This window comes from Jaculus jaculus, chromosome 1 (genome assembly GCF_020740685.1).
Source record: "Jaculus jaculus isolate mJacJac1 chromosome 1, mJacJac1.mat.Y.cur, whole genome shotgun sequence".
Taxonomy (NCBI): Eukaryota; Metazoa; Chordata; class Mammalia; order Rodentia; family Dipodidae; genus Jaculus; species Jaculus jaculus.
In genome coordinates this window covers 325,458,216-325,480,731 of record NC_059102.1, presented here as the reverse complement: position 1 = coordinate 325,480,731, position 22,516 = coordinate 325,458,216, and the positions used below count along the sequence as shown (strand labels likewise).

General features: G+C 47.3%; 1 protein-coding gene across 1 annotated transcript; it reads left to right on the top strand.

Annotated features, from left to right (window-relative positions):
• LOC123458780 (epoxide hydrolase 1-like) lies at positions 1–21,396 on the top strand. Its single transcript, XM_045144136.1, has 3 exons — positions 1–185; positions 5,946–6,126; positions 21,194–21,396. Exons 1-3 carry the CDS (start codon positions 3–5, stop codon positions 21,394–21,396), a joined length of 567 nt encoding a protein of 188 aa, XP_045000071.1. The 5' UTR covers positions 1–2.
• The last annotated feature ends 1,120 nt before the right edge of the window (positions 21,397–22,516 follow it).

Sequence of the window (22,516 nt, the reverse complement as noted above, 5' to 3'; positions counted from 1 at the left end):
TCATGTGGCTGGAACTTCTCCTCGCCTCGGTGCTGGGCCTCGTCATCTACTGGTTCTTCTCTCGGGACAAGGAGGAAAGTTTACCACTTGAAGACGGGTGGTGGGGCCCAGGTGCAAAGCCCACCAGTGAGGAGGACGAGAGCATCCACCCTTTCAAGGTGGACACGTCAGATGAGGAGATCGAGGTACGTAGAAGCCAGGAGGGAAGGCCTGCTGTGCTTCCTCTTCTATGAGGACATAGGTGGGAATAGGACTTGGAAATTGGCTCTTTTTTTCCTTTCTTTGTTTTGTTTCAAGAGTCTCCTTTATCTCAGGATTGCCTGTAGCTCACTAGATAACCAAGAATAACCTTGAACTTTTTTTAAATTTTTTTTTTGTTCATTTTTATTTAGTTATTTGAGAGTGACAGAGAGAGAGAGAGAAAGAGAAAGAGTGGCTTCCAGCCACTGCAAACGAACTCCAGACGCGTGCGCCCTCTGTGCATCTGGCTGATGTGGGTCCTGGGGAATCGAGCCTCAAACCGGGATCCTTAGGCTTCACAGGCAAGCGTTTAACCACTAAGCCACCTCTCCAGCCCAACCTTGAGCTTTTAATCATACTGTTTTCACCTCACAAGTGCTGGGATTACAAGCATGTACCAGAACTTCCATTTTATGTAATGCTGGGATTGAACCCAGACTTTGTGTGTTTGTTCTTTTCTGGTGCCCCTTCCCTTACACAGCTCAGCATTCAACGTTCATAGGTGAGAAAAGAACATTACAAAAAGACAGTGTCCGGAACATGAGAAAGGAATGATGTCATCAGATGAGCTGACAAAAGGCCACGAAAGTTCTCAGGAGGAAGAGAGAGAGCACGAGCAAGCGAGGTAGGGGCTGGCCTGAAGCCAAGAACCAGCAGCTGAGGCTGGGGGACAAGTGAGGGCCTGACTGCAGAGGGCAGAAGCTGAGCTCTGCGGGTCACTCCTGGTGGAGTTTAGACTCTTAAGGAGACTAAGGTTTCCAAAGCCTTTGGGGAAGAGGCCAAGACACGGGGACATCTGTAGGAAGGGTGACACCTGAGCTACTCCCTGAGCTGAAATGAGAGTCTCTCAGCAGGGCTGCTGAAATGTCAGCCTCACTGGGTCATGAATCCTGTGCAGCAAGGCTTGGCACAGCATGAGTCACAGGCCTATTGTATGTAGCCCGTCACTCATGTTTGCGCTGCCCCCTGTCAGAAATGGCTTATACACCTTTAAAGGGGCGTGGACAAAAGCCAAAAGAAGAAAAATATTTGGAGGCAGGTGATGATCATGTGGCATTAAGTATTAGTCCTGTGAGGAAGTTTCATTGGAACACAGCCCCACCTGTTCATGTGTGAATGGCCTGTGGTGGCTTCCTTGCCTCAGGGAGAAAGTGGAGAACCTGTGTGGGTTCCTGGGGGTCTTGCTCCAGGGGCCGGCCGTGGTTTCCCCCCCAAAGGCACCCAGGCAACAGGAGGTGGGTGAGCGCATGATGAGAGAAACACTTTCGGGAGATTTATTAGGAGTAACCAAGGCAAATTTTGTTGTTATCTTGAGGCAGGCTGGCCTAGAAGTCAGGTCAGTTGCCTCCTCCTTTTAAGTAACAGGACATTACAATCTTTTTTTTATTTTAATTTTAAAATATCTAACAAATTATAATTTACCACTCCAGAGAGAATTCTGTTGTTTTCAATAATCCTCTAAGTTGAAGTTGACCTAAAACATAAGCTCAGTAATTATATTTATGATATCATGTAACAAAGTATGACATTCTTTACGTAAAACTTCAGTTCACCATAGGCTTTAGTTACAAGTGACCTTTTTTTTTAAAAAAATTTATTTAGTTATTTGAGAGCGACAGACCCAGAGAGAAGACAGATAAAGGGAGAGAGAGAGAGAATGGGCGCGCCAGGGCTCCCAGCCTCTGCAAACGAACTCCAGACGCGTGCGCCCCCTTGTGCATCTGGCTAACGTGGGACCTGGGGAACCGAGCCTCAAACCGGGGTCCTTAGGCTTCACAGGCAAGCGCTTAACCGCTAAGCCATCTCTCCAGCCCTACAAGTGACCTTTTTTCCTTTCTTTCTTGCTGCTTTTTGGTGCGCTGCGGCAGCTGGGTGGGGTTTGTATACATGTTAAATCAGCCCTGCCCGGCTCCTGGGCGCTCACCCGGGTCAGGTCTAATACACGTGGCGGTAATGTCCGAGACTGCAGGAGTCTGAGCCTAGTTACCTGAAGGGGAAAGAATTGTGGGGGGGGGGCACCTAGGACCATTAGGAAAAGAGGGGCCTCCAGGACTGCCAGGAGGCTGCTGAAGAAGGGGGTCCTCTGGGGGGCCACTGGGAAAAGAGGGGCCCAGCGGGGGTGGGGTCACTGGAAGAGGAGCCCGAGACATGACGCCTGCATGGGCTGAGGTGCCATTGTCTGTCTGCTGCCTGACTCTGGCTCAAGCTGCTTTGGAGCGCTTGCAAAGCCTGCTTGTAGTTTTGCTGCTTAAAGGGAGTGAAGGGAAATTTCCTTCCTGAACTTTTCATTTTCTAGCCAGATAAGCTATATGGGTTCACATGTCTGGGCCATGTGGTTGCCCAGAAATCCAGGGGACAACCTGGAGGACTTTTTCCCCAAAAGAGCCGGCCTCCCTCTGGGAGAGCTTAATTCCCTTAACTTTCACAAGAGCTCTTATTCCGTGAATCTGAGATTTCTTTTGGCAGGAGGCAATGTTACCCATGACAGAGAAAGATTAGAAACACCAAAACCAGAGGGCAACGTTCCCGAGGGCTGATTAGCACACGGGGGATCCCCCAAAGCTCCAGGCGTGAGCCTGTCCACAGGTTTAAGAGGCCGGCGACCTGCCCTGCAGGCCTTTAAGAGGTTGATGTGTTATTGTTTTGTGTGTGTGTGTGTCAGAGAGAAATAGATAGAGGGTTTTTGCCAACACCCAACAGGCTGTCGGGGTCCAGGCAGAGGACGACTGGTCTTCAGTCAATACCGAAGAGTGGCCTCAGCCAAGAGACATCAGTTGTCAGTTCGTCGTGTCTGGTCCTGCGTGATGATGCGAACCGAAAATAAAGGAGGAGAAATAGAAACCTGTCAGCCCTCAAAACATGGAGGCAAGACCGCATGGGCCGATGTCTCCCAGTCCCTCTGGAAGAACACTCACCCACCCTGTCCATCTCATAAGGTCCCTGCCTGGGTGCCAGCTGTGGGTTTCTGGCTTCTTGCTCTGGGGGCCAGCTGCGGTTCCCACCAAAGGTGACCAGGCAACCATGGATGGGTGAGTGCATGACAAGAGGAACACTCCCAGGAGAAAGTTGAACAGCTCTCTCAGATTATTGTCAGTGAAATGGGTTTATAAGCATCTGAGAGTAGGGGAAAGGACCCTAAGAGGATTGGACGTACCAAGTTCATTTCTGATGCCTAATTAGAATATGGGGACATTCATTCTAGCTCGTAGGCAATGGCAGGGGAGGGTCAGGTGGCCTAGGGTCTCAGGGGTTTGGGCTGTGTGAAGGCTGATCAGGAGTTTCCTAGGCAACTGGCCAAAGGTTACAGGGCTATGGACAGAGCCTAAGTTCAGGTATGCTGGGCTTGGAGAGGGAGTGGTCTCCTGTAGCCTGGGGCTCCTTAGCTGTGCCTGGAAGCTCGGGCTCCTCTCCTGAAGGCTCCAGCCTGTGCCTGGCAGTGCCCGACAACCCTGCACCTTGGAAGGCCTAAAATAATTGCTGGGTGCCTTTCTCTCTCTTTTTTTTTTCTTTTCTATCATCGACAACTTCCATAATTATAGACAACCCTGCACCTGGGAAGGCCTAAAATAATTGCTGGGTGCTTTTCTCTCTCTTTGTTTTCTTTTCTATCATTAACAACTTCCATAATTATAGACAACAAACCATGATACTTCCCTCCCCCCACCATCCCTCTCACACCTCCACTCTCCATCATATCCCCTCCCCCTCTCAATCAGTCTCTCTTTTATCTTGATGTCACCATCTTTTCCTCCTCTTATGATGGTCATGTGTATGTAGTGTCAGGCACTGTGAGGTCATGGATATCCAGGCCATTTTGCGTCTAGAAGAGCATGTCATAAGGAGTCCTACTCTTCCTTTGTCTCTTATATTCTTTCCTCCACCTCTTCTGCAATGGACTCTTAGCCTTGTGGGTACGAAAGAGATGTTTCAGTGCTGAGCACTCCTCTGTCACTTCTTCTCAGCACTATGGTTCCTTCTGAGTCATCCCAGAGGTCACTGCCATCTGAAAAGAGAAGGTTCTCTAACTAAAAGTGAGAGTAGCATTAATACAGTTATTAACATTAAGAGAAGTGCTTACCAGGCAGTTTGGTGAGCATAATATAAGCATTTAGCCAGATACCAGCTAGAGCTCATGACCTCCCCTGTCATAGGTTTTCCGTATCAATCATGTATTCCCTCCTGTGAAGTGGGCCTCCAGTCCAAGTAGTGAACAGTTGTTTTCCCCATAACAGACATGCCACTATTGCACCTGTTGGCTTATTTGGCCTGGCTGGCCAAATTTAAGGCTTGCATTGTCCACTATTGATTATCTCCATTGATGACTTCTCTCTCTCCCATGGAGCTGCATGCAACATAGCTTTTTCCAGCTTTCTGTCAGCTGATCTATAGAGAGTAGGTTTTCAGCTCAGCTCCAGCAGGATTTATTTCTCAGTGACCTTGCAGCCTAAGTATGTGGAGTCTTCACCAATAGGATCTTATCATCTATTCCTAGTGGGAAACCAAGAGCCTCAGCAATGGCCTGTAATGTTTTGGGTGCATCAGAAACCTCCCTGGCCAACAACTCACTGGAAGGTATCCCATCCTTGGCACTGAATGTTTTTTTTTACTAACAATCTCTAGTATCTGAGTGCACCACTGTCCAAAAACACAGGTTTCCATATGACTTATTCATATCCTCTTAGGTCTTGATTATCCCCCCTCCCACTGTTCCTTTACAATCTCCTCCACTGACCTCACTTAGGCCTTCACATCCCCCAGTAATCTGTTCTTACGTATGTACAATACCATCCCCTTAAGTGCCCCCCTCCCTTATCGCCCTTTTCTAGCTTACTGGCCTCTGCCACTGAGGTTTTTTTGTTTTGTTTTGTTTTTGTTTTTTGAGGTATGGTCTCACTATAGTCCAGGCTGACCTGGAATCACTATATAGTCTCAGGGTGGCCTAAAACTCATGGCAATCCTCTTACCTCTGCCTCCCAAATTCTGGGATTAAAGGCATGCACCACCACGCCCGGCTTCTGCCACTGAGTTTTATTCCAACTCACATACCAGTCCAAACATCTGTAGCTTGGATCCACATATGAGAGAGACCATGTGGTGCTTGGCCTTCTGGGCCTGGGCATGTGCCTTTTTATACACAAAGTCACTGAGCCCTGCTGCAGAGATCCCTATATAAACTAAAGATGACTGTTGTTCTTACACCCCAAAAATGAAACATGGGGTATAGCTAAAATTTAGAACACATGTATAACTTGTGCAGAAGTTGCCATTCCTTCCCTAGTACTAAAAACAGAGAAAGAGAGGACTAGAGAGATTGCTTAGTGGTTAAAGTGCATGCCTGTGAAGCATAAGGACCCAGGTTTGATTCCCAGGTCCCACGTAAGCCAGATGCACATGGGGGCACATGCATCTGGAGTTTGTTTGCAGAAGCTAGAGATCCTGGAATGCCCATTCTCTCTCTCTCTCTCTCTCTCTCTCTCTCTGTGTGTGTCTCTAATAAGCAAATAAGTAAAAATAAAATCTTTAAAATAAACAGAGAGAGAGAGAGAGAGAGAAATCTGAAACGCACAGAGAAGAGGCCATGTACCTGGCAGGACCCAGTGTGGCTCGTGGGAGCTCGGCATTGCCACCACATGCGTCCCCGTCTGTGGCTTACAGGGTTCACTCTGGCTTGGAGACCTGAGTTCTGTCTTGCCTCGGACCTGCAGGACTTATACCAGAGGATTGATAAGTTCCGTGGAAGCCCACCTTTGGAGGGCAGCCGCTTCCACTATGGTTTCAACTCCAACTACCTGAAGAAAATCGTGTCCTACTGGCGGAACGAGTTTGACTGGAGGAAGCAGGTGGAGATGCTCAACAAGTACCCTCACTTCAAGACCAACATTGCAGGTGTGTTTCCAGAACTCCACGTGGGGGAAGGGGCGAGTCACAGGAGCAGCCTTCCTGTATGAGGTGACTCTGAGTGGACAGTGCTGTAGTGTCCCAGATCTAGGTCACTGAGATGTGACTATGATTTGTCATCTTAACCACAATGCACAAATAAAAATAATAAATAAGCTGTTAGTCCATAGACCTAGACAGTAGGAAACAGCAATAATTTTTCAACATGAAAAATGAAGAAAACAGTCAGCAATGTAGGGATCCAAGAAAGAGGCTGTAAAGGAAGGCAGGGGTTGTATGTGGTGTGTTGCTTTCAATCAGATGTTTCCTTAAACTCACATGTTCTCAACATTTGGTCCCCAGCTGATGGCAATTTGAGAGGTAGAACCTTGCTAGAGGAGGTATGTTGCTGGGGGTGGGCTTTGGGGTGTTAAAGCCAAGCTCCCCTTTGCCAGGACATGGCTAATTCTTGCTGCTGTTTTCCACTGCTCTGGCAGAAGTGACGTGCAATGTTTGCTCATGACATGCTTTCTTTGGCCACTGTGGAGCTTCCCATCAAGACTTTAAGCCAAATAAAAAACTTTCCATTCGGGCTGGAGAGATGGCTTAGTAGTTAAGCGCTTGCCTGTGAGTCCTAAGGACCCTGGTTCGAGGCTTGATTCTCCAGGACCCACATTAGCCAGATACACAAGGCAAGAGGGTGCATGCGTCTGGAGTTTGCAGTGGCTGGAGGCCCTGGCGTGCCCATTCTCTCTTTCTCTCTCTCTCTGCCTCTTTCTCTCCATCTGTTGCTCTCAAATAAATAAATAAAATTAAAAAAAAAAAAAACTCCATTCATCAGCTGCTTTGGGTCAAGTGCTTTATCCCAGCAATGTGAAGGTAACTACAGCAGAAAATCGGTACCAGTGGGATCATTGATAATAGAATCCTGGCATTTGGTCTTTTTTTTTTTTTTTTTTTGGTTTTTCGAGGTAGGGTCTCACTCTAGCCCAGGCTGACCTGGAATTCACTATGGAGTCTCAGGGTGGCCTCGAACTCACAGTGATCCTCCTACCTCTGCCTCCCGAGTGCTGGGATTAAAGGCGTGCACCACCATGCCCAGAGCATTTGGTCTTTTAGAACTGATTTGTAGGAAGGATACGGAAGGACTTGAGACCTTGCAGTAGGAGACACCTTGCAGTGTGGTAAGCAGAGGTTGATGGAATATGCTGGTCAGAGTTGAAAGACCTAGATGCACTAAAACTCTGGACTGTGAGACTTGGGCTGTGAAAGGAAAGAGATTTTTGTTGGAACTGACCTACATACTGTATGAGTGAGGGACTGGCTGTACTCTTCCCGTGTCCTGAGAACTTAAGCAAAGCTAAATTAAAAAGCAATGCCAGGCTTATGCGGCGTCCGCGGTGAGGGCTCCAGATCCCGTTCGCAAGGACGGTTAAAATGAGTCTGCGGAAGCAAACCCCCAGTGACTTCTTAAAGCAAATCATTGGACGGCCAGTTGTGGTGAAATTAAATTCTGGTGTGGACTATCAAGGGGTCCTGGCCTGCCTGAATGGCTACATGAACATAGCACTGGACAAATTGGAAAGGAAGAGATCAAGTTATCATTATTTGCAGATGACATGGTTCTATACATACAGTACCCTAAAGACTCTACTAGCAAACTGTTAGAGCTGATCAAAACCTATAGCCATGTAGCAGGATACAAAATAAATACACAGAAATCAGTAGCCTTCATATATGCTAACAACAAACACACAGAGGATGAAATCAGAGAATCACTCCCATTCACAATTGCATAAAAAAAAAATAAAGTACCTTGGAATAAACCTAACCAAGGAAGTAAAGAATCTCTACAATGAGAACTTTAAAACACTCAAGCAAGAAATTGCAGAAGACACTAGAAAGTGGAAAAACATCCCCTGTTCCTGGATTGGAAGAATCAATATCGTGAAAATGGCAATCTTACCTAAAGCAATCTACACATTTAATGCAATCCCTATATAAATTCCAAAAACATTCTTCATGGAAATAGAAAAAACAATCCAAAAATTCATTTGGAATCACAAAAAAACTCAAATATCTAAAATAATACTGAGCAACAAAAATAAGGCTGGTGGTATCACCATACCTGATTTTAACCTATACTACAGAGCCATAGTAACAAAAACAGCATGGTACTGGCACAAAAACAGACATGTAGATCAGTGGAACAGAATAGAGGACCCAGATGTAAGCCCAAGTAGCTATAGCCACGTGATATTCGATAAAAATGCCCAAAATACTCATTGGAGAAAAGACAGCCTCTTCAGCAAATGGTGTTGGGAAAATTGGATATATATCTGTAGAAGGATGAAAATAGATTCTTCTCTCTCTCCATGCACAAGAATTAAGTCCAAATGGATTAAAGACCTTAACATTAGACCTGAAACTCTGAAACTGCTAGAAGAAAAAGTAGGGGAAACCCTTCAACATGTTGGTCTTGGCAAAGACTTTCTGAATACAACCCCAATTGCTCAGGCAATAAAACCACAGATTAATCACTGGGACCTCATGAAATTACAAAGATTTTGCTCTGCAAAGGACACAATGAAAAAAGCAAAGAGGCAACCTACAGAATGGGAAAAAATCTTCGCCAGCTATATATCTGATAGAGGATTAATATCTAGGATATACAAAGAACTCAAAAAGTTAAATAATAAGGAATCAAACAAGCCAATCAAAAAATGGGCTATGAAAAAAAAAGGGCTATGGAGCTAAATAGAGCATTCTCAAAGGAAGAAATACAAATGGCATATAAGCATCTAAAAAAATGCTCTACATCACTAGTCATCAGGGAAATGCAGATTCAAACTACATTGAGATTCCATCTCACTCCTGTCAGATTGGCCACCATCATGAAAACAAATGATCATAAATGTTGGTGGGGATGTGGAAAAAGAGGAACCCTTTTACACTGCTGGTGGGAATGCAATCTGGTCCAGCCATTGTGGAAATCAGTGTGGAGGTTCCTAAAACAGCTAAAGATTGATCTACCATATGACCCAGCTATAGCACTCCTAGGCATATATCCAAAGGACTCATCTCATTTCCTTAGAAGCATGTGCTTAACCATGTTTATTGCTGCTCAATTTATAATAGCTGGGAAATGGAACCAGCCTAGATGTCCTTCAACTGATGAGTGGATAATGAAGATGTGGCACATTTATACAATGGAGTTCTACTCAGCGGTAAAGATAAATGAAGTTATGAAATTTTCAGAAAAATGGATGGACCTGGAAAGGATTATACTAAGTGAGGTAACCGAGGCCCAGAAAGCCAAGCGCCACATGTTCTCTCTCATATGTGGATCCTAGCTACAGATTATTGGGATTCTGCGTGAGAAGGAAAATACTTAGTAGCAGAGGCCAGTAAGTTAAAAAGGAGACATAAAGGGAAGAGAAAGGAAGGGAGGAGGTTACTTACTAGGTTGATATTGTATATATGTAAGTACAATGATTGTGATGGGGAGGTAATATGATGGAGAATAGAATTTCAAAGGGGAAAGTGTGGGGGGTAGGGAGGGAGGGAATTACCATGGGATTTTTTTTTATAATCATGGAAAATGCTAATAACAATTTTAAAAATTAAAAAAAAAAGCAATGGCAGAACATAGATCAGATGGATATGGCATAGAACAACAACAAAAATGAGCTGGGCATGGTGGCACAACCCTTTAATCCCAGCACTCGGGAGGCAGAGGTAAGAGGATCCCCAAGAGGCCACCCTGAGACTACATAGTGAATTCCAGGTCGGACTGGACTAGAGTGAGACCCTATCTCCAAAAACAAAAACAAAAACAAATAAACAAAAAGTTTGGCAGGAGACAGCAGCCAGTTCAGCTGCAGTTGTTTGAGAGATTACCCCCATTGGGACTGGGACAGCAGTTCTGCATTGGGATAGCAGGAAGAATGCTGACTCTTCTTAAAAAATATTATTTTAAAATTTTTACTTATTTAAGAGGGAGACTGAAAGAAAGGCAGACAGAGAGAATGAGTATGGGCTTCCTGCCACTGCAAATGAATTCTGAACACATGTTCCACTTGGTGCATCTGGCGTTATGTGAGTACTGGGGAATTGAACCTGGGATCCACAACAAGCAAGCACCTTTAAATGTTGCGCCATCTCTCCAGCCCCCTGACTCTTTTGAAAGTAAGGAGCCCGAAGGAAGAATATGAAGATGTTTGTCTGCTCTTCAAATTGGCTTTATTCAGCCCTGGATTAGCAATTTGTTAGCAAAGCCCACCTGCTGTTCATTTTGGAAGTATATCAAATTCAGGAAAGAGAGGGTCATTTTGATTTGAAATGTAATTCTTTCGGATCTGACCACTGGGTGACATGAGGCAAGGTGGCTGAAGTCCCTGCATGCTATGCATGAACCACGGGTTAGTGGAGACCCTAGGATTTCTTTTTTTTTTTTTCAAGGTAGGGTCTCACTCTGGTCCAGGCTGACCTGGAATTTACTTATGTAGTCTCAGGGTGGCCTCAGACTCACAGCGATCCTCCTACCTCTGCCTCCCAATTGCTGGGATTAAAGGTATGCGCCACCACGCCTGGCTAACCCTACGATTTTTAAAGATGTCAGGACTATAGATTAGCTGCCAAGGAGAGCTGGTAGCTCAGGGTGCAGTTTTCCCCATGCTGTGGATAGCCAAGCTGGAGGGGAGGCATTAGAACCCCAAGGACTTTGTTGTGGGTCTCAGATGGACACACACTGCACTATTTGTTGTTTATCCTGTTTATTTTAGATTTTGCATTGGTTCAATCTTTCTTAGTTAGGCCCAATGCCATCTTTTGCAGTGTGAATATTTACTTTGTGTCCTTATGTGTTTTGGGTTTTACAGGCTCACAGTTAAGAGACTGGACTGTGTGGGTCTTTGGATAGTGTTGGTATTGATAAAAAAAAAAAAAAAAAAAAAAAACCAGGGCTGGAAAAATAGTTTAGCAGTTAAGGTGTTTGCCTGCAAAGCCAAAGGATCACGGTTCAATTCTCCAGGACCCACGTAAGCCAGATGCACAAGGGGGTGCATGCATCAGGAGTTCCTTTGCAGTGGCTAGAGGCCCTGGCGTGCCTATTCTCTCTCTCCCTCTCTACCTCATTCTTTCTCTCTCAAATAAATAAATTAATTAATCAAATATATTTTTAAAAACACAACACAAAACAAAACAACAACAACAAAAAACTAAGGGAACTTTTTTGCTTTTTTTTTTTTTTTTCAAGATAGGGTTTCACTCTAGCCCAGGCTGACCTGGAGTTACATAGTCTCATGCTGGCCTTGAACTCACAGAGATCCTCCTACCTCTGCCTCCTGAGTGCTGAGATTAAAGGCGTGTGACAACATGCCTGGCTGGGAACTTTTAAAAAATGGACTGAATGCATTGCATTTCATATCATTGATGGCCATTAGTTTATGGGGACCAGGAGCAAAATGTGGTGGTTTGAGTCAGCTGTACCCCATAGATTCATACCTTGTGAATACTTGGTCCTCAGCTGTTGGCAATTTGGGAGGTGGAGCCTTGCTGGAGGAGGTGTGTTGTTGGGGGCAGACTTAGTAATGTTATAGCCAGGTCCCCCTTGCCAGAGATTAGCTCACTCTCTTGCTGCTGTTTTCTACCTGCTGTGATGTTCAGCCTATACTCATGCCATTCTTCTACCACCAGGAAGCTTCCCCTCAAGACTGTAAACGAATATAAACTTTCCTCCCATCAGCTGCTTTGGGTCGGTTGCTCGGACCCAACAGTGAGAAGCTAACTACCACACAGCCTGCATCAACTTAGTCCTGCTTGCAGCGATGGCCTTTCGTTGCTATGAGGTACTCAACTGGTCAACCATGGGATACCCTATCATATCATAGCCTTCCACCTCATGCCCCAGCCTAAAATGTTGTCATGTAGCCTGGCCAAGAAGACAAGGTTGGGCTGTGGAGATGACTCAGTGGGTAAAAGCACTTGCAGCCGGGCGTGGTGACACACACCTTTAATCCCGGCACTCGGGAAGCAGAGGTAGGAGGACCGCCATGAGTTCAAGGCCACCCTGAGACTACATAGTGCATTCCAGGTGAGCCTGGGCTAGAGTGAGACTCTACCTCAAACAAACAAACAAACAAAAAGCACTTGTTTTGCAAGTGTGACGACAGAGTACAGAGCCCCAGAACCCATAGAAGAGCCAAATATTTTACTGAGCGTCTGTCACCCCAGCCCGCCTGTGGTGAGATGGGAGGTAGGAGAGGAGACACGTGGAGGCCCCCAGTCTGGCCGGCCTGGCCGGGGCCGCAGTGAGCAACCGAAGAAAGCCTGCCTCAGACAAGATGGAAGACAAGGGAGGATAACCCCAAAGCTATCCTCCGATCTCCACATGTGTGGAGGAGTACATGTGCTTGCACTCACACACAAACTTGCACACGTATCATATACACACAAGAAAGTAAGTTTTGGCTGGAGAAATGGCTCAGCCGTTAAAGGCACTTGCTTGCAAAGCCTGAAGGCTCAGGCTTGATACCCCAGTACTCACGTCAAGCCAGATGCACCAAGTCGTGTATGCCTGGCTAGAATTTTCTTTTTTTTTTTTTTAAATATTTTTTTAAATTTTTTATTTATTTATTTGAAAGCGACAGACACAGAAAGACAGATAGAGGGAGAGAGAGAGAAGGGGCGCGCCAGGGCTTCCAGCCTCTGCAAACGAACTCCAGACGCGTGCGCCCCCTTGTGCATCTGGCTGACGTGGGACCTGGGGAACCGAGCCTTGAACCGGGGTCCTTAGGCTTCACAGGCAAGCGCTTAACCGCTAAGCCATCTCTCCAGCCCGAATTTTCTTTTTTTTGGAGAGAGTGAGAGAATTGGCACACCAGGGCCTCAGCCACTGAAATCAAACTCCAGATGCACATGCCACTTTGTGCATCTGACTTTATGTGGGTATTGGGGAATAGAACCTGGGTCATGAGGCTTTGCAGATAAGCACCTTAACCCCTGAGCCATCTCTCCAGCCTCTGTAGTTTTCTTTGTTCATGATGCTATAGATTGGCTTTTCCATAATGGTTCAGAACATCTTTTTGTGTACGCATTAACTGTTCTTAGATCTTTGAAGAAATATCTGCTCAAATTCTTTATCCATTTCTTCTTTTTATTTTTGACAGTGTGGCCCAGGGTAGTTCGATCTGGGCACGAGTGATCCTCCTGCCTTAGCCTCCTGAGTAGCTGGGGTTATTGTTGGGTTGGGAATTACTTTTTTTAAATTTCTATTTATTTATTTATTCAACAGGGAAAGAGAGAGAGAGAAAGAATGGGCGCACCAGGGCCTCTAGCCACTGCAAACAAACTCCAGATGCTTGCGCCCCCTTGTGCATCTGGCTAACGTGAGTCCTGGGGAATTGAACCTGCTTCCTTTGGCTTTGCAGGCAAACACCTTAACCGCTAAGCCATCCCTCCAGCTCAACAGAATTACATTTTGATTACATTTGCATTCCCCATGAGCTCTGCTGTGCCCTTCTGAGGATACTGGTGTTGACTATCATGACATTACAAGATAAATCAAGTCACTTATTCTGAGTCCAGTTTCATTCCAGCTGATGTATATAATTTCCATTTACACCTTAGTGCCAAATGTCTGGCTTGTGGAGTCTAGCTTGGGTCCCTCTGCTGTCCCAGCTCTTCTGTATCCATGCAGCAGATACGAACTTCTGCCTCCAAGACATTGCTCTGGAGAAGGGGACACACAGGACAGAGTTCTTCCCTTCGGGTCTCATGGGCTCCCCAGGGCAATTTCAGCTCATGAGGGGTGACCTTAGACCTTCCTGGGCCAAAGTTTTGTCCCTGTGACCTTCTCAGGGGTCCCCAGTCCCTGGGTGTTGCAGCACAAAACCTCCTCCAGGGGAAAGTGCTCCAAGAGGGCAGTTCCTGCCTTGAGTTTATCATGGACAGTAGTCCACTGAGGATGAATGAACCCTGTGTGGTCCTGACACCTTTCCTGAGACTGGCGGTCTATTCCTGGCCTGGGTGTTGGAGTATGGAAATGGATGAGGAAATAAGTTTTTGATAAGTAACTAACTGAAAAGTTTAGTTTTTTTAAAAAAAGATTTTATTTTAAAAAATAGGTATGAACCAGGGAAAAAATATTTATTTATTTATTTGAGACAGAAACAGGCAGATATAGAGAGAGGATGGGGTGTACTAGGAACTCTAGCAAACAGTGTATGCACCACCTTGTGCATCTGGCTTATGTGGGTACTAGGGAATCAAACCTGGGCTCTTTGGCTTCATATCCAAGTGCCTTAACTGCTAAGCCATCTCTCCAGGAAAATGATAGTAACATTGATGTCAATATATGTGGCACACGCCTTCATCCCAGCATGTGGGAGGCAGAGGTAGGAGCATCACAGTGAATTCAAGGCCACCCTAAAACTACATAGTGAATTCCAGGTCAGCCTGGGATAAAGCAAGACCCTACCTCATAAAAACCAAAATAATAATAATAAAATGAATGCATATTTTATTTAGAGAGAGAGAGAGAGAGACAGAGAGAATAGGTGCTTCAAGGCCTCCAGCTGCTGCAAACGAACTCCAGATGCGTGTGCCCCCTTGTGGCACATGTGTGACATTGCATGCTTACATCAATGTATCTGGCTCTGTGGGACCTGGAGATTCGAACATGAGTTCTTAGGTTTCACTGCTAACATCTTTCCAGCCCAAAATGAATGCACTTTAGGCTTACAAACTTTGCAACTCTAGGTGGGTTCATCAGGATGTAGTGTGTGAGTGGAGGAGCACTGGCATAAAAACACACGTTCATAGAACTGTTTCCAAAAGTAGACCATACTGTGGATGTGAGGTGGTCATTAACTTTTACAGTGCTCGGAATCTCTAACTCTCCAGGCAAGAGGGAATGCACAGAGGACAAGTGAGCAGGACACTGCAGCCCAGAAGATGGACATCCATTGAGCAAGGCTAGGATCCCCAGTGACTGACATGGCTCTGACGAGCAGATTACAGCATCCCGAGGTGGCCCCAGGGTAGAATGACTGAGCACTTGCGTGCCGTGTGCAAGGCACCGGCTCCGTTGTCACTCAAAGCTGGGGAGTGAGGAGCTTGGGGAGACAGCTTAGTGAGTGAAGAAGCGCTTGCCTTGCAAACATGAGAACCTGATGTTTCTATGAACGCTTGGCATGGTGGTGCATGCTTGTGAGCCCAGTGCTGGGTGCTTGGGGACGGGAGCATCCCTGGAACTTGCTGGATAGCAAGTCTGACAATGGGTGAGCTCTGGGCTTTCGAGAGACGCTGTCGTTCTTCCTGAGGATGATGCCCAAGGTTGTCCTGTGGTGTTCACAAGCATGGGCACCTGCATACACATATTTGTGTGTCCACAAACGACTCTACATATACACATGCATGCACATCACACACATTCACACACACACAAAGAAATAAGAAGGCAGGCATATTGGCACATCTATAATCCCAGCACTGGGGAGGCTAGGATAGGAGAGAGAGAGATAGTCGTGTGAGTTCGAAGTCACCCTGGGATACAGAGTGAGTTCCAGTTCAGCATGAAAACCTGAATCAAAAAGCAAAAAAGAGCCGGGCATGGTGGTGCATGCCTTCAATCCAAGCACTCTGGAGGCAGGGGCGGGAAGATTGCTGTGAGTTCGAGGCCACCCTGAAACTACATAGTGAATTCCATATCAACCTGGGCTAGAGTAAAAAACCAAAATAAATAAATAAATAAGAAAAAAAGAAAAAGAAAATACACAAAACTAGGCTGGGGCAATGGCTCAGTGATTAAAGGCACATGCTTGCAAAGCCTGGTAGCCCACATATGGCCAGATATACAAAGTGGCACATCCATCTAGAGAGCATTTGCAGCAGCAAGAGTGTACCCATTCTCTCTCTCCCCCCTCTCTCTCCTTGCAAATAAATGAAATTTTAAAATGGGGGGGGGGCTGGAGAGATGGCTCAGTGGTTAAAGGTACTTGTTTGCAGAGCCTGACAGCCTGAGCTTGATTCCCCAGTACTTACGTAAAATCAGATGCATAAAGTGGCATATGTGTCTGAAGTTTGTTTGCAGTAGCAACAAACCCTGGCATGCCTGTTCTGTCTCTTCTCTGTGTTTGCAAATAAAAAGAAAAAAAAAAAACAAATACACAAAACTGAAATGCATGATCAAAGATGGGCTCCTGACAGTGTCCCTTCAACTGGACTCAATGTCCTTCTTACTTGCTTACCTATGGACCCCTGGAAGATGGGCCCTCTCTGTGTGGGGCTGGAGAGATGGCTTAATAGATAAGGCACTTGCCAGTAAAGCCAAAGGACTCAGGTTCGAGTCCCCAGTACCCATGTAAAACCAGATGCGCAAGGTGGTGAGTGCACTTGAAGTTTGTCTGCAGTGGCTGGAGGCCCCAGTGCAAACCATTCTCTGTGACTCCCCTTCACTCTCAGCGCTTTCAGTGGATGGGGCAAATACAAATCACTCTGAAAAGCAGAGATGGGACCATGAATGATGGCACATGACTTTAATTCTAGCACTTGGGGAGCAGAGGTAGGAGGATCATCATGAGTTCGAGGCCACCTGGAGACTACATAGTGAATTCCAGGTCAGCCTGGGCTAAAGTGAGACCTTACTTCAAAAAACCAAAACAAATAAAATGTTTTTACTTCTTTTCAAAATTTTTTATTATGGGGAGGTAATATGATGGAGAATGGAATTTCAAAGGGGAAAGTGTGGGGGGAGGGAGGGAATTAACATGGGATATTTTTTGATAATCATGGAAAATGCTAATAAAAATTTAAAAAATAAAAAATAAATTTTTTTTTTGTTTTCTTTTTCGAGGTAGGGTCTCACTCTGGTCCAGGCTGACTTGGAATTAACTCTGTCATCTCAGGGTGGCCTTGAACTCATGGCAATCCTCCTACCTCTGCCTCCCGAGTGCTGGGATTAAAGGCGTGCGCCACCACGCCCAGCTAAAAAAATTTTTTTAAATAAAATAGGAAAAAAATTTATTAACAACTTCCATGATTATAAACAATATCCCATGGTAATACCCTCCTAACAAAATTTTTTATTTTGATTTTGATAAAGAAATACCTCTGCGTGAGGCTGTACTGCTACTATGCAAGCTCAGGGTCTGGCAGAGTGTTATGTGACAGTTGCTGGCATGCAGTCATGCAGGAGTATCCTTTCCTCATCACTGGAAGGCTTTTAAAAAAGTATGTAGCTGGGCATGGTGGCGCATGCCTTTAATCCCAGCACTCAGGAGACAGGAGGAGGATCACTGTGAGTTTGAGGCCACCCTGAGAGTACATAGTTAATTCCAGGTCAGTCTGGACTAGAGTGACACCTACCTTGGGAAAAAAAAAGTTTTTATTTATTTGTTAGAGAGAGAGAGAGAGAGAGAGAGAGAGAGGGAGGGAGAGAATGGGCATGCCAGGGCCTCTAGCTAATGCAAACGAACTTCAGATACATGTGCCACCATATCCATCTGGTTTATGTGGGACCTGGAGAAGAGAACCTGGGTCATTAGACCTCCCAGGCAAGCACCTTAAGTGCTAAACCATCTCTCCAGCCCACTTGAAGGCTTTTTCTCAGGTATTTTGGTAAGGCAGACAAAAGAAACCCCACATTCACTGTGGCAACGATCAAATTTCTCTCACAAGATCCACCTGAATAGAGCCAGGGGCCAGGCAGGGGAAGGAGCTGGAGAGGAACATGTTGAAACTCAAGTCTCCTGCCAACTGGGCACCTGGCCAATAGTGACCCTTCATCTCATAGGAGTCACGTGGCTGTAGCTTCTTGCCTTATCATCAACTGTGTTTGTCTCTAGGACAAGGAGGAAACTTTGCTACCTGAAGATGGGCTGATGCGGCCCATGGTGAAGCCCACAGCCAGGAAGGATGAGAGCATCACCCTTTCAAAGGGTCATTTCAGGTGGAGGCACCTTTTCTGGGGCAGGTGCAGAGCAAGAGAACCATGCCTGCAGTGGTCTCGCTCAGGTTAGGTGAGGACATGGGTGGAAAAGGCAGCTTTGGGGGGAAGCTTTTATCTGTTGGCATTTCCCCCTCTGGTCAAGAACAGGTTGCCCCCAAAAGATATGTCCAGCTCACCAATCCTGTCCCCTCTGTGTCTCCCCTATCTCCACCACAAGCCCAAGAGGACTGACAATGGGACCTATGTACAAATCACAGGTCATAAAAAGCTACATACAGGGCTTAGAGGTTAAGGTGTTTGCCTGCAAAGCCAAAGGACCCAGGTTCGATTCCCCAGGACTCATGTTAGCCAGATGCACAAGGGGGCGCACGTGCCTGGAGTTCCTTTGCAGTGGCTAGAGGCCCTGGTGCACCCATTCTCTCTCTCTCTCTTTCTCTCTCTCTCTCCCTTTCTCCCTCCCTCCCTTCCTTTCTCTTTCTCCCCCTTCTTTCTCTGTCAACTAAATAAATATGTATGTAATTGAATAAATAAAAGTTACTTACTGCCCACAGCCTCCTCTGTAGGGAAGAAAAGGAGTGGATGCTCCCGGGCCGGGCCATGTCAGTCACCCACAGCAGGAAGTGGTGCTTCCTGGAAATGAAGATAGCACGGCCAGCCTTGGGTAGGCTCCCGCTGGGTGCTGACCACTGCTGAGCCCATCCTGTCTCTGCGTCAAGGCTGCCCAGTACGGCCTCCTGTCACAGCTCATGAAGGTCAAAAATGAAGCTGAGAGTGGGACAGCCGTGGGTCCAGGTAATGGGAGAAACAATCCGAAGGACCAGAACTCTCATCTGACCGGGAAACCGCCGTGCCCTCTGCACAGGCCGCAGTGAGGACGGAAGGGAGCCCTGGAGAGGGCAAACGGAGGGAACAAGACTGAACAGAGCCAGGAGGGGGCAGACTTGGCATGGCCTTGCCCGTCCTTTCTTTTACCCCGTGGTGCGTGAGCATATACAGTGTGGAGGTGCTCTGCAGGATGCTTGGGGGACACAGAGCTCCTTCCCTCACATAGCTCAGCATTCAGCGTTCATAGGTGAGAAGAAAACATTACAAAAATACAGTGACCCGAACAAGAGAAAGGAATGAGGTCATCAGATGAGCTGACACAAAGGTCACAAAGGTTCCCAGGAGGAAGAGAGAGAAAGCGTTGAGAGCTAGGGGCTGGCCTGAAGCCACAAGCCAGCAGCTGAGGCTCCCTGGGGGACATGCAAGGCCTGACTGCTGAGGGCAGAAGCTGAGCTCTCATTGTCACTCCTGGTGGAGTCTAGACTCTTAAGGAGACTAAAGTTTCCAAAGCCTTTTGGGGAAAGGCCAAGACACAGGGGACATCTCTGGGAATGGTGACACCCTGAACTGAAAGGAGAGTCCCCCAGCCAGGCTGCTGGACGATTAGCCTGACCCACACCCAGTCCACTTGAACCTGTCTGCTGGGTGATTCTTTTACCTCACTGTGTTTTGATCATTCAATCCTGTGCAGCAAGGCTTGGCAGAGGTAGGAGGATCGCCATGAGTTTGAGGCCACCCTGGGACTACATAGTGAATTCCAGGTCAGGACAGCCTGGGCTGGAATAAGACCCTGCCTCAAAAAAAAAAAAAAAAAAAAAAAAGGCTTTTGCAACTTTAAAGGGGTAAAGGGGTCTGGACAAAAGCCAAAAGAATATTTGGAGGCATGTGATGATTATGTGGCATAGTCAGTACCAAGAGGAAGTGTTTTTAAATTTCTTTTTAATTGAGAATTTTAATACATGAATGTATTGCAATTAGATTATAATACACTCCCATCACCCACAGTATTTACCCTCCCTTGCCTCAATTCCAATGAATTCACAAGGAAATTTGATTGGAGCACAACCTCACTTGTTCAAAAAAAGAGGTGTGCAGCCGGGTGTAGCGGGGCACACCTTTAATCCCAGCACTTGGGAGGTAGAGATAGGTGGATCACTGTGAGCTCAAGGCCACGTACATAGAGAATTCCAGGTCAGCCTGGGCTAGAGTGAGACCCTACCTCGGAAAAAAAAAAAAAAGATGTGTGCAAAGGACTGTGGGAGATCAGAGGAAGTAGTGTTTGCTTTACCAGAGGAAAAATGACTGAATGTATTGATCTGGGCTTTGATGAAGAAACTTGGTGTCCTGGTAAGGGTGACATAGCCTACCCAGAGGGATAGCCTGGAGGGGGCTGGGGTTAGATATAGCGTGCGCATCTGGAGCAAAGTGTCTGGGCTCACGGGCTCCACCTGGCGTCAGTGGAGGTGATGCCACGACCCAGAGGCCAGAAGTCGCTGAGGAACTTAGAGCTCAGTGCTTGGCTTTGGTCAGCGCTCTGCATCAGCTGTTCTCATAGAAACAGCGGTTCTGGACCCGCCTGCCTGTAGCAGTGGGTGACATCAGCCATCTCACCAGTGAGGTCTGAGGAGGGAAGCCGGAGCCTTGTCGCATGCTCAGCCTGAAGGGGACAGCACTTGGCTCCTCACCCGTCCGTGCTCCTGGCACTGAGTGTGGCCTCCCTGCAAGTCCTTCCTGGACGAGCTTCTGACCAACACCATGCTCTACTGGATGACAGGGACCATCGTCTCCTCTCAGTGCTTCTATGAGGAAAACATGGGCCAGGGCTTCATGGCCCAGAGGCACGAGAGGTGAGCCTGGCCGAGCAATCTGGGAAAGGGCCGCAGAAGGTGGGGTGGTGACAGCTTGCTTGACCTTTAACCCATGGAGGGCACAATGGCAAGCTAGGAGCAACACGGGATGTCCTCAGGGTCTCCACTGTCCCAGGATGCTGGGGCACACATGCTTTGGGATTTACAAGTCCATATAGGGGCTGGGGAGATGGATTAATAATTAACAGAGCTTGCTCTGCAAGCCTGCTAACTCGAGTTCTTTTGTGCCCTGCCCAGGTTGCCCTCCCAAAAAGAGGGTCCTTACTGAGTGGGAAATAGGGGCTGGAGTAGAAAGGAGCTGTGAGGCCCGAGACTCCCTCCTCATCACGGCTCTGTGAGCTGGCTGAGCTCTGTCCATGGCCCCTGGAGGCCTGCTGTGAGAAAGGCCCAGGGCCACAGTCTGACTCCCAGCGGGATCCCTGCTCTCTCCAAGATGAAGGTCTTTGTGCCACCGACTTTGCTGCCTTCCCTTGTGAAATACTGCACACCCCAGAAAAGTGCGTGAAGAAGGTCAAGCACCCCAAACTCATCTCCTATTCCTACATGGAGCGAGGAGGCCACTTTCCCGCTTTAGAAGAGCCCAAGCTGCTGGCCCAGGACATCCACAAGTTCGTGTCCCTGGTGGAGAGGCAGTGACGTCCCACCCTGGCTCCTGGCTGGCTTCCATAGCTCTTTCTGAGGAAGGAGTTTGTTTCTGCCTCTGCCCGTGGTGGGGGCCCAAGCTCTCCCTTCCACCTGTCTCCAGCCCCATGTGCCCCACACCCATTACGTACACATACCAAGCAGCATGGCATTGGTGCCAAGTGACTGCTGACCCACGTGGGTCCTTCCTTTCAGTGCTAGCACTTGCCACCCATGTACTGTGGGGTCTCACCGTGCCCTCTGCATCGGTCTACGTTGGCAAGGGCAGGCGAGGTCCACAGGGTATGATTGGCCAGCCATTCCTCAGAATACTGTGGGCAGAGAGGCGGTGTGAGAAAGCCCAGATAAGCCCAGGCCTGCCAGACCATCGCAATAGTACTGCAGTGGGGCGTGGTGGCACATGCCTTTCTTTTTTTTTTTTCAATTTTTTTTGTTTATTTTATTTATTTGAGAGTGACAGACAGAGAAAGAGGCATAGATAGAGAGAAGGGCGCGCCAGAGTCTCCAGCCACTGCAAATGAACTCGAGACGCGTGCGCCCCCTTGTGCATCTGGCTAACGTGGGTCCTGGGGAATCAAGCCTCGAACCGGGGTCCCTAGGCTTCACAGGCAAGTGCTTAACCACTAAGCCATTTCTCCTGCGCCACATGCCTTTCTTTCCTTTTTTTTTTTTTAATGCCTTTCTTTAATAACAGCCCTGGAGAGGCTGAGGGAGGAAGATCACTGTGGGTTCAAGGCCAGCCTGGGACCGCTGAGTGAGTTCAAGGTCAGCCTAGGCAACAGTGAGACCCTGCTTCAAAATAGAAAGCACAGCAGGATCTGCAGGCCCCACCTGGGCCCACAGTGCAGCGGTTGGATTAGGCAGGACTGCCATGCCCTCCCCTCTCCTCTGTACCCACTTTCACCCCAGGCATCTGCCTCCCCATGCCCGAGTGCCTCGGGTGACCAAAGTCTTAGTGTCTTTGCAGCCTTGTATCCCACTGGAGAAGAGGCTAGGAGGCCCAAGGTGAGAAAGTGCCTGCTCCCAGCCTAAGCACCCTTATCCACTACTCGGCGTTAGCCGCTGTCTTCTTGCGACCTCAGAATACCCTGGTCCCACCACTCATTCTCCTGGA